At 44.6% G+C, this 12,819-nt stretch overlaps 1 protein-coding gene across 2 annotated transcripts in view; it reads right to left on the bottom strand.

Annotated features, from left to right (window-relative positions):
* Positions 1-12,819, bottom strand: part of atad2b (ATPase family AAA domain containing 2B) — a 636,500-nt gene that overhangs the window by 554,999 nt on the left and 68,682 nt on the right. For both annotated transcript variants that reach the window (XR_014570787.1, XM_083791050.1), the window contains exon 24: positions 5,787-5,921. Coding sequence is in view for 1 of the 2 variants with exons in the window: in XM_083791050.1 (XP_083647176.1) it covers positions 5,787-5,921 (135 nt within the window). In the remaining variant the exon portion in view is untranslated. The remainder of the gene's footprint in view (positions 1-5,786; positions 5,922-12,819) is intronic.

The raw sequence follows: 12,819 nt of genomic DNA, 5'->3' as shown, positions 1-12,819 counted from the left end.
AACCCAGATAACAACCCTATAGAACACCTGAATGGACCCAGATAGGCTTTAACCTCCCCAAGGGGGGATGATGTGGGATCAGTTTGACCTCCACGTGTCCTAACCTTTACTGCCAGCAGCCCCAACTTGGCCCGAGTGCAGTCGGGGTGGAAGTTCATCCGTACGGGTCCATTGCATTGTTAACGCACCGTAGTGTACAGTCGACTAAAACTATGACGAAAGATGCTCGTCGACTACCTGAATGAAAACAAAATAAAAACTAAGCTATGATGACTAAAACTAAGACTAAATATATTGACAATTAAAAACAAAATAAAAGCTAGATTAAAATGTTAGTGGACAAGAGATCCAATAGAACTACAAGACAAGTCATTGTATGCTTGGTTGCATGCTGAAGATAGCAGATCTACGAGCTCACAACATGTGATGCGTTTTTTTTTCTCCAGAATGTGTAAAATCAGCCATTATGACACTGGTCATGGCTCGCCAAAATACCTTTCAGTCGACTAAATCATGATATTTAGTCGACCAAACCTAGACTAACATTGAAACATTTCAGGTTACTAAAATATGAAGCAAATGAAGTTTTTGCGGTACAACTGTACACACATCAGCAAGTCAACGCAGTGCTCCTCGGCCACGCAAGGTTGCATCATATCTCAACACATACATGATCGTCACCCTGTGGTCAATTAAGCTAATTGGACCTACGTGTACGGTAGTTTGCCTCACTGTGGTGCTCCAGGTGAGAACCGGTTGCCGATGTCACGAATGAATTAAAACAGAGTTGGCCTAATTAATTAGGCCTCTGGAGGGGCCCGGATAACGGCTCTCCCTCCCCGAGACTCTGAATTAGTGGACCGCATCTGTGACACTTTGCTCCGCCAGATAAAGACTGTGGATAATGGCAGAATATAGTCTTACTGCAGTGTCACAGTAATCAGACGCGCGCGTGTGGGTGTGTGTGTGTGTGTGTGTGTGTGTGTGTGTGTGTGTGGAGGGGTGTTAAAAGTGGTATCCAACGTACCACTTAAGCCAGATTACTTCGTCATACGACAAATAGCAGAACATAAATAGCCAATATATTTGAACATGTAGACAATTTAGACTTTTTTATTTATTTTAGTAGCAAAACATAACATTCCCCCAAATCGGGGATGCCAGGTTAGCCCATTCTGACCGGGCACCCATTTTGGTGTTAGCATCATGTTATGCTTTAGCTATTTAAAAATAGCAGATCTACAAGCTCATATCGCGCCACCGAGTGGCGCGATACGAGCTTGTAGGTCTGCTATTTTTTGAAAAATCGAAGAACGACTGACATTTTTTAGAATCTGATCTCAGGTCAGAATGGGTTCATCAGACCAGTGTGTGTGTCCGGCGGAAACCTCGTATGAATCTGATCTCAGGTCAGAATGGGTTAGAAGAGGTTAACGACCTCTGGGCTCTGAGCTGTATTTTTCTGCCCGTGTAGTGTACAGACGAAAATATCTTCAGATTAAGCACAATGTGAGAAGCCTAATAGTTGTGTTGATGTAAAGTGGCCCTCGGGGCTTGGCAGAGCAGCGACGGGTGCCAGCTCCCGATGATGAAACGTGCCATAAAAACCCACACACAGTCCAGCAGTTATCCCATTCTGACCTGAGATCAGATTCATACGAGGTTTCCACTGGACACACACTGGTCTGATTAACCCATTCTGACCTGAGATCAGATTCTAGAAATGTCAGTCGCTCTTCGATTTTTCAAAAATAGCAGACCTACAAGCTCGTATCGCGCCACTCGGTGGCGCGATATGAGCTTGTAGATCTGCTATTTTTCAATAGCTAAAGCATAACATGATGCTGACACCAAAATGGGTGCCCGTTCAGAATGGGTTATTGATGTAGTCATAAAATGCGTGACGGTCAAACATACTGTAGGTCAAATGAGTCTTGCTGGTGGTTGTGTGACTAACACCACGGAGCTTCAAGTAGCAAGCTTAAAAAAAAAAGAAAAAAAGACAGCATTAAGCCATTTAGGACTGAGGCCAGATTTGATAAAATATCTTCTAAATCATGACCGTTTTCTGAAAAACCTATGTTTCTATGTCAGTGTCAAACTATTTCATGTCAAGGACCCCCCCCCCCATCTGAAAATATGTTGTTCCAGGGACACCCCCCAGAAGCAAAGATACAAATAAAAAACGTTTGCAGCTGAAAGAATAATATATTCAAAGATTTTCACGATTTTTCTAAACTTGTAGATCTGCTATTTTTCAACAGCTAAAGTATAACATAAAGCTTAAATACACCAAAAAGGGGTTCCCGTCCTGAAGCGGTTAACCCATTCTGACCGGGCACATTTTGGTGTTAGATCATGTTATGCTTTAGCTATTTAAAAATAGCAGATCTACAAGCTCATATCGCGCCACCGAGTGGCGCGATACGAGCTTGTAGGTCTGCTATTTTTGAAAAATCGAAGAACGACTGACATAGAAACATAGCTTTTTCAGAAAACTGTCAGGATGTAGAAGACGTTTATAGAATCTGATCTCAGGTCAGAATGGGTTAAGCCTGAGCTCCGTTGCCTGTCGATCATTCTGAGCCCCCCCCCCCCCCCCCCCCCCCAACACAGTTCCTCGGATTGTATTAAGATGGGACAAAAGTGGTGGCATAAAGCCAGAAGATCCCCTTTCCGACCACAGAAGTGCTTTTTTCTCGGGCCTGGACCAGCAAGATAAATAGTGGTGGAGGCAGCAGAGGCCCAGATGTAACCAGTATCTTACATTATTTATGGGCGGCCGGCAGAGCCTCTCATCTCTCAAGGAGGTGGTGGTGCCTCCCTCCTCCCCTAGCAGGAGGAAAAGGTTTACTCACACAGTAGGGGGCCCTATTAGGGATGTTCTCATGAGAGGCAAGCGCCACCCGGTGGTGGAATATGGTATTGCTACTGCAAAACAAGTAACGGCTGCCAAGCTACAATCACAATCCAATCCACTTTATTTACAAATGTACACTTTATTTTCAGAGTTGAAACAAAGTGCAAAAAAAATACTAAAATATCAAGGGCGTAAAACAACAATACAAAAAACAGGGCAACATAAAGACAATATGCAGTGGAAGCAGCAACTCTTAACCCATTCTGAACGGGCACCCATTTTGGTGTCAGCATCATGTCATGCTTTAGCTATTTAAAAATAGCAGATCTACAAGCTCATATCGCGCCACCGAGTGGCGCGATACGAGCTTGTAGGTCTGCTATTTTTGAAAAATCGAAGAGCGACTGACATTTTTAGAATCTGATCTCAGGTCAGAATGGGTTCATCAGACCAGTGTGTGTCCCAGTGGAAACGTCGTATGAATCTGATCTCAGGTCAGAATGGGTTAATCAGCATGTTCGAACCCCAGGGAGTACAAGTATGAGTTTTCAGATGTGATTTACACACAGGCAAGATTTGAGAAGCTCTAACATGAGGTGGAAGTTCATTCCACAGTGTAGGGCGCTACAACAGAAAACGATCTATCCCCCCCTGGGATTTCAGCTTTGATTTAGGGATCTTATGAAGTGCCAACAACATTTACAGACTTAAAAATGAATTCCTTTAAAAATGTAATAAACTATACAGTACAATATGCCTTGACAAGTATACTGCGCGTTGTAGTCAATGTGGTTAAACATGACAGACTACCGGTATGGTCCTTCTCACCCAAAAAAAAAAAATGGTAACATCTAAAAAATAAAAAAAAATCGCGAAATGTGTTCACTTCAGTATGATGTACATAAGAGTACATCCTTCTACATCATGTTTTGACCAGACAAGTGGCCTTGTGGTTGGGCGTGTCCGCCCTGAAACTGGGAGGTCCGGGTTTGATCCCCGGCCCGGGTCATACCAAAGACAAAAATGGGACCCAATGCCTCCCTGCTCGGCACTCGGCATCAATGGGTTGGATTGAGGGGTCAAATCAACTAATCAAAGGATTCCCGAGCACGGCACGGGAATGATGGGTCAAAAGCAAAATCACGTGTGACAAATCATACGGCTTTGACTCTCTGCTGCTCTGTTGTGATGTGGTATTAGGATGTTACAGTCATCCATGCTTCATTCACTCACAGCCGTGTCTGAGCGTAAGGCCCCATCCTCCCCCATCCTTCCATTCCCTGTCATCCAGGTGGAAGCTTCGGGGGACCGCTCTGCTTACACACACACACACACGCAACCTGCTTACACGTGTCTCGTTCAGGTAATGACCTCATTTGTCCCGTCGCCCCCCTCTTCCCCTGTCCACCTGTCGCTTGCCGTAGGTGGTACGGTAGGGACGCTAGCGTAGCGTGATCACGCTGCGCGCAGGGCGGAGAGACCGGCCACTCTAATGAGGCTGCCCACTGCGCTGCGTCTCTCCTCTCCACCACTGAGAGATGTGTGTACACGCGCGTGCATGTGCGTGTGAGCACAATGGCTGTGTGGGCATCACATACATCTGGTTTGTTTCTGTTAATATACTGCAGCTGCTTTGGCACAGAGACAAACTCAGCGAGCGCTAGAGAAGAGTTAAGCGGGGAAGAGAGCGCGTCTCAGAGGGGGGGTCGGGGCGGATGGGAAACCTTTAATCAGCTTAAGGTGGCCTGCTCTAAATACTGTGAAGTCAGGCCTTTTTGGGCCGGCTGTCTAAATAAGGGCCCCGACTCCCGAGAACGGTATTTCCATTTTTAAAGCAAACTCATTTCCATCTCATGGCATGCACACAAAAATGTCAAACGGGGGTTGGTTCCTCCCTTGCTAAATAAATGGTTAGATTTCCAGGGCATTATCCTTTTCCCATAAATCTAAACGTCGGTCGTGCATAAGACCTGTGTTACTTGCGAGATGCAAGTAGTGCAAGTAATTACGAGAGGCAGAGAGAAGCAAATTAGGCAAAGACATTAATCGTGTGTGTGTGTGTGTGTGTGTGTGTGTGTGTGTGTGTGAGTTATGGAGCATAGCATGATAGTGGCCCATGATGTCATGTTTAAAGTGCCTTCCATCTGTTAGAAAAGAACTGTATGGCCCGGACGGTTAGCTCAACTGTCTGGGAACCTAGGCTGCTGACCCAGGGCGCGACTCCCGATCCGGACGGCCTTTGCCATGTGTCTTTCCCCCCCCATCTCTCTCCTCATTTCCTGTCAGATTACTTTCAACCCATCAATAAGAAAATAACTCTATTCACTAGATTCACTGGTTCCGTTTAGAAATCACTGTCTCCCGCCTTTCCACAAAATAATAGAAAACGCTCGATAGTGGGCTCGATAAGAACCTGGCTCGATAAGCCTGGTCGATAAGGTGCTCGTTATCAACACAAGTTAACGAGGCTCCATCCCTAATGATGGGTGTACGTATGGCATGCACACCTGACTGTACAGCATGCATTAGTGTGTATATATATATATATATATATATATATATATATATATATATATATATATATACAAAATCTGTATTCTGTATCGATTCTTTGATGCTTTGATGTATTATACCATTTTCTACCTATATTATTATTTAATATATCAAAGGATCTTGGCCAAATCATGAGGTCTCTGGTGATTTCCAACCATAGCAATTGATACATGTCTAACTGTGCCAAGCCAGACAGTGTGTTTTGTATAATTATGGACTACGTGTGCATGTGTGCAAATGAGTGTGCGTAACTATGCATCACTGGGTGTATGACACGATGCTCTGCGTGCAATATCATATTGTGTATCATGTGTGTGTATCGTGTGTGTGTGTGTGTGTGTGTGTGTGTGTGTGTGTGTGCGTGTGTACTCACTACTGCTGCAGTGTTTGTCGGAGGCCTCGCCCTGAGTGCTGCTCCCCGCCTGCTCCTCTGCCTGGCTGGCGGCGGGCTGCTTTCTGGCTGCCACGGCGCCTGGAGCTGCAACGGGCTGAGCTGGCGTCTGGAGATCTGCCGACGGACGGACGCCACACAGATACGGTTACCAACAACAAACACACACTGTTGTTGTTGTGTGTCCCACTGCTATGAGAGCAAGAATGTGTTTATCAAATAGATCGTTAATATGAAACTGGCTGTCTAAAACCACACTAAGAGAGGTTGATGTGTTTGTGTGCAAGCATGCGCGCAGCCGCGCACACACACACACACACACACACACCTTTGAGGGCATGCATCAAGACCAGACAAAGACAGCAGACAGATAATAGTATGCAAATGTAAGTAGACAAACAGACATGGGCCAAGAGAGTGGAGAGACACAGTGGTGGTGGTGGTGGTGCTGGGACGACGAATAAAAAATAAATATGAATGCAGGAATACCAGGCAAGGCGAGTTTATTTGTATAGCGCATTTCAAGGCTATTATTATTCACCATCTGCCAGAGAGGACCTTGCAGAATGCAAGCGCTTGTTCTGCTAAAGCAGGATGTAATTCTGTGTCCTTAAGCTCCATTCACACCAAAGAAGCTAGCTTCTGCTTTAGCTTCGTGGTCCCATGTTATCTCTATGCAGAGCAGCTTTTGCGTTTTGAAGCTTGGAATGAACAGCTTTTTTTTTTAACTTTAAAGCAGCTTTTAAAAGCTGAAGCTTTTAAAAGCTGCTTCTAGCCAATCAGAGCACAGCGTGGTTTGAGGAGGCGGAGTTGAGCTCATTTCACAAAACCAAAAGGCTCTGCGAAAGCTGTCCGGCCCGATTCTCCGCATTAAAAAAAAAAAACTTTTAAAATATGGGCTGTATATGAAATATGAATGGATATTTGGCAAGACCATAGCATATTTATCGATAGAAATTAAAGTTTATATGAGAAACAAGTTGTCGAAGCGGTGAAAACAGGTTGTGTTCCGTGTTCCGTCGCGAGCCAGTTCTATCCCAGTGGATTGGCACGGTTTCTGGGGAGAAGTGATCCTGCATTCACCCCCCCCGGATCTCACCGAAGCTATGGACTACTGACCAGTCCAGAACGCTATCCGTCGCTGACGCTGATTGTGGACTAAACAGTGCACACACACACGGTTGATAAATTAGCAGATATAGATAGATAGACAAACAACTAAACAATATAGTTCCAACCGGTTGTTTTTTCGTGCCTTTTCCCACAAACTTTCCCCGAGAAGTGGGGAGGAGCAGCCCGCTCTCAGCGCTCTGTGCCGGTGGTCATGTGTGTGTGTGTGTGTGTGTGTGTGTGTGTGTGTGTGTGTGTGTGTGTGTGTGTGTGTGTCGGTAGCTGCATTGTATGTTGATTGTTGAAATCAATCATACCTTTAAAAAAATAATGAATAGCCTTTATATCAGTTGTATGTACCCCCTCTATTTATGCAATATGTTGCCCGTGTTTTGTGATTGGTTTGCTGCGTTCTGAATCGATAAACCAATCGCATATATAGATAAGATTTATTTGAGGGAATCATTTCAATTGGTTTATTGCGTTGATGTAGGCCTATCGATGAACCTCATAGCAAAAGTTGAAAGACAGTAGATAGCCTATATTTATAGATAGATAGAACACAATCCCTGTGTGTGTGTGTGTGTGTGTGTGTGTGTGTGTGTGTGTGTGTGTGTGTGTGTGTGTGTGTGTGTGTGTGTGTGTGTGCGTGTGCGTGTGCGATATTGATTATTTATGGAGTAATAAAAGTATGCCTACTAGGCTACTATAGTGGCCCAAGTTTCACATCATCTGCTAAATAGAAAGCAAACTTGCGCTAATGGGGATGGAGGGGTGGTGGAGCAGTGAGCACCGTGGAGGAGTCGACGACACGGGGATCACTTGCGAGCCGGTTCTCTCCCAGTGCCCCTGCAGTAATTACCCCCTCCCGGTTCCCACCGATAATAATAATAATAATGAATTGCATTTTTATGGCGCTTTTCTATGCACTATGTGCCTACTCAAAGCGCTTACAATGGTTCATTCATTCATACATTGGGAGGTGAAGCGGCGAACAGTCGACGCCAGCGTCCTCACTTCCCACCCCCAATCCAACCCTTAATGCTGAGTGTCAAGCAGGGAGGCACTGGGTCCCATTATTTAGAGTCTTTGGTATGACCCGGCCGGGGATTGAACCCCCGACCTCCCAGTCTCAGGGCGGACACTCTAACCACAAGGCCACTGAGCTGGTAAACCGAGGTGAACAACTGAGGTGGTGAACAACTGAACCCCGTAGCTGACTCTGACCGTGGACTAAACACACACACGGTTTATAAATTAGCAGATATATATATAGTCTATAGACAAAGAACTAAAGTCCCGAGTCCCCAGCGCGTCGTGTGCAACGCGTGTGTGCACCTTGTGTGTGTGTGTGTGTGTGTGTGTGTGTGTGTGTGTGTGTGTGTGTGTGTGTGCGCGCGCGAGAGAGATCAATAATAAATAGCCTTTATATCAGTTGTATGATATGCATGTGGACATCCCTGATCCGACCTGTCCTGTCCTGATTGTATTTCTACGGTATGCTCTTGCTAAATCAACATTAACATTACATACAGAGCCGCTATTTTAAAAATAGCTCGAGAGGGAGAGAGGAGAGCGGAGTGGGGGGGAGATGAGCACTGAAGACGGGGGAGGATTGAGATCCGGTCCGTTCGGTTATTTACAAACGAGTTTACCAAGATTATATTATTTATTCATCGATAAATAGGCTATGATGTAACTAAATATATAATTATTTCTCCTCTACAGTCGCTATTTTACATTTTAGACTTTCAAATGCGCATCTGCTCAAACTGTCTGTTTTCTTTCTCGTCTCAAAGCCAGTCCAGGCAGCTTGAGTGACAGGTACCTTGTACACGCCCACTTTCTAAATAAAAAAGCTGCGTCGAAATGAGTTTTGCTTTTTTCCCCCAGCTTCTTTAGGTCTGAACGGGGCATCAGAGTGGATACCATGGGCAGTGCTGCTGTGAAGCAGAGATTTTAAATCAGACTTCAAATTACATATATGGCTAAAACCAGCCCCACCCACATATAGTATGTGGGTGGAAAAATATGGGACATTTACCAGATGGAACAAATGACATATGCCCTGAGGCTTCAACCAAACATATTTAGTAAAAGGTGGAGTCCTGTACTGCCTCTACTAATGAGGGTAGCAAGTTTCGGAATCCCGAGTAACAACTCACCAAATACACTTCTCCCAGACCTTCTGGTCTACTCATACGCTTTCCTCCACCTCCAGTCATTTCTGTCCTCAATATTGTTTCATTTCCCAGTGTTGTTGACGCTCTGTTGCTTTTTCCACGCCATATACTATTTATATATATTTATTTCCTTGTTGTTGTTTTTTTTGTAATTGTGTGAATACTTGTAAATTCACGTGAAGTTGTTTGTGTATGTGAATGTATAATGTAATGTGAAAGTATGAAACAGCTGAGGTTGTGAAAAAACAAAAACAAAAAAAACATCAGTTGTAAGAAAAATGTATACCTGTAATTCTGTGAAGTAAAATAAAATAAAAGTTAAAAGTTAAAAAAAATCCAAAAGAAAACTACATGTATATTTAACCCCTTCAGGACGGGAAACCGTTTTAAGCATTATGTTATACCTTAGTGCTGCGCTATGAGCTTGTAGATCTGCTATTCTTTTTAAATTGTGAAAATGTGGTGCAAATCGTTGGATATATATTCTTTCACAGCAAACGTTTTAACTCAAATCTTTGCTTCTGGGGGGTCCCTGGAACAACATCATTTTCAGATGGTGGGGGTCGGCGGGCAATTAAATACATTTTTGGGGGTCCTTGACATGAAAATGTTTTAGAACCACTCACAGAAACATAAGGGTTTTTTCAGAAAACTGTCGATTCTGCATTTGTAGATTCGTCCTCAGGTATAAATGGGTTAAGCCTTTCTGACCGGGCACCCATTTTGGTGTCAGCATCATGTTATGCTTTAGCTATTTAAAAATAGCAGATCTACAAGCTCATATCGCGCCACCGAGTGGCGCGATACGAGCTTGTAGGTCTGCTATTTTTGAAAATCGAAGAGCGACTGACATTTTTTTAATCTGATCTCAGGTCAGAATGGGTTCATCAGACCAGTGTGTGTCCGGCGGAAACCTCGTATGAATCTGATCTCAGGTCAGAATGGGTTAAGCCTTTTGACTGTAGTATAACCACTCATCTCAGTCTGCTCGCAGACAGAGGCAACTGTCCCATATATTTGAAGTGTTTTATTTTTGCTGCTGATGCAACAAGCCTCATACAGTGTGGGGACTAACTGAAGGCTTTACAGCAGCGCCCCGATAGGAGATGAAACGTTTACGCTCGCCAATACTGCATCGCTCCACTTGTGCAGGTGAATTCTGCTCTTGCACTGATGTAGGGGCCTGCGTGCTTTACCAACAAGACCAAAGAGGGAAACAAACACAGAGGAATAACCACAATATGTTGCGTATTTGAAGAGATTTAAATCCCAATAGAATGCAGGCTCCCATGGCTCTCGTTAGTTGAATAAAGTGCGACCCGGATATACCCGGTATACGAGTTCAATGCCGAGAAAAACCCTCGGATGTGAGTGTACCAATAAAGCACATACCACGGGGAGACTAGGGCGCGGCAGGGCCGCGATGAAGACATGGAAAGGTTAAGAAGAACCCCGTCTCTGGAATGATGTTTACTGTACCACTGGTGCAATACGATTGAATCCTATGCTCTTTGTCTTACATAAAATGAGAGATGCTCTCCAAATTGGATTGATTTGTAATACCCCTTTGGGTTTGCACTCATCTCTAAATGCAGTAAAAACAAAGGGGAGTGGACTGCACTGAATTGTAAATTGTAGAGCTCAGTCAATCACCTAGAGAAAAAAAAACATTGAAGCTATATTGTATGTATTTGTGGTTGTGGGGCAACCCATTTATTTGTCTGCATCACTAATTGGGCCTTAAATGCATAATATCGAGTGAAATAATCGAGTATCTGTTCTTGCACTTTGACTTATAATTCTGAGATTCCGTTTACTTTTGTGCTGTGCGTCAGGCAGCATGTAGAGTGAATCTAGTGTCAGCAGCAAGCACCGTCAAATCCCTGTACATACATTCACCATGGAAAAGTCATTATGATTCATAACATTCACTGTGATAGACTGGCAGAGTGCACGCCTCTGGAAAACACTGCATTAACACCACGAACGCCCGGGGGGTATTTAGGACCATTAAATCAGAGCGCCCGGCGATTTACAGCAACGGAGCACATTTAGCGACGCACCAGGCGCTGTCCCGGATGCAGCTGAAGTAGCTTGATGTCGCCAAAACACTCCCGAGGCGATCGACAACAACGGGAGGTATGATTAATTCTAACGCGACTAGCGACGGGACCGCGATGGGCCGTTTAAAACATAATCTTTGCTTAGAATTGGACGGAATGATTTCTTCTTTTTTTTTGCGGCTTCCGCCTTTATTTTATATATTTTCTTTTTATAGAGGGATAGACAATAGGCTGACAGGAAATGGGGGAAATTGTCTGCTGTTTTTGAAAATCGTAAAAATGCGGCACAAATCTTTGAATATATATTCGTTCAGAAGATGTGTTTTTTTATTTCAACGTCAGGCCTAAATGGGTTAATAATAATTATGCGTGTGTGGGGAGTGCATGATTTTACCTGCCTCTGCTCTTACATCATATGGTAAACACATGTATGTACATGACTGTACATGTACAGTCAAACACAGCGAGCAGCTCCTTTCCCCAGGAAGACGGTAATGACTAGTGCCCTTACTATACATGTATGCATGCCTCTACATAATAACGACTCTACTCACCACATGGGCTTACACGTTTCATAAGAGGCCCCATTAAAGTGTAAATGCCATGTCACAGTATTTGACCAAGGGAAGAGGCGTGTGTGTGTGTGTGTGTGTGTGTGTGTGTGTGTGTGTGTGTGTGTGTGTGTGTGTGTGTGTGTGTGTGTGTGTGTGTGTGTGTTCATTTATCGTCTCGTATTGCCACACGGGGGTGTTTGCAAATGACTCTACGTTTGCGCTTGACTGCATACATAATAATCACGCCCGGCACTTAAAGGAAAGGAGTCCCGCTGATGCAACACGGCGGATGCAGCGGGCTTGGCCGCGTTACAAGCCGCTGCGCCACGTTGCGTCAGCTGCGGAGCGCCGCGAGTGCAAGGATGACTACTCTGAAGGTCCACCTCATTATGTTCCCCGGCCCCCCCGGCCCCTCCCCTCCATCTCTGAAGGTCCACCTCATGCTGCTCGGGGCTGTTTGCTCATGAGCCTACAGCTGCAGCAGAGCTAACAGCCAGACACCAAGAACAGAAGGGGCTGTCTGGAGGGAGGATAGTGCCTTAGGCGCCATTTACTTTAAAAAAAGCCAACTGTCCGCCTCATTAAGTCCTGTTGGGGAGTCGCGGCAAAAGTTTGTTTTCCTTCACAAATGAAAAGTTTCCGTTTCCGTCATCCATCCTCAGCTTCTTGAAAAACACATTATGCAAAGGAAGGAGTGACAAAAAAGGGGGATTCTGTGGTTTGATGTGATCTATGAAAGGCTTTCTGAGACTGAGCGGAGGAAGCTGAAAATGATTGACGTTAAACTCACTACGGGGACACGTGCCACGTTCTCCTCAAAAGCAGTTTTTATATAAAATAAACAAATGATTCTGTCAGTGCCGTATTACTGGTCTCACATGGTCAGACTTGTCTTCACACGTTGGTTTTTCATTTCGTTTCAGCTCTGTAACAGTGCCCAAGCTCAAAGGCTGGCATAAGCTCCTGTCAGAGAGGAGCAAGGAAGGGGAAAAAAAAGAACATTGCATACAGTCCTTCAGCCAATCAAGCCTAGCGACACAAGCTGGTTCCTCAGCCTTTTGGGTGGCTGTGTGCATGATGCTGTAGCTGTAGCCTTTTAATTGTA

The sequence above is a fragment of the Protomyctophum parallelum genome, assembly GCF_964188405.1.
Source record: "Protomyctophum parallelum genome assembly, chromosome: 19".
Lineage (NCBI taxonomy): Eukaryota > Metazoa > Chordata > Actinopteri > Myctophiformes > Myctophidae > Protomyctophum > Protomyctophum parallelum.
The sequence above is the reverse complement of the archived record's forward strand: the minus strand, read 5'-3'. Positions and strand labels throughout refer to the sequence as shown.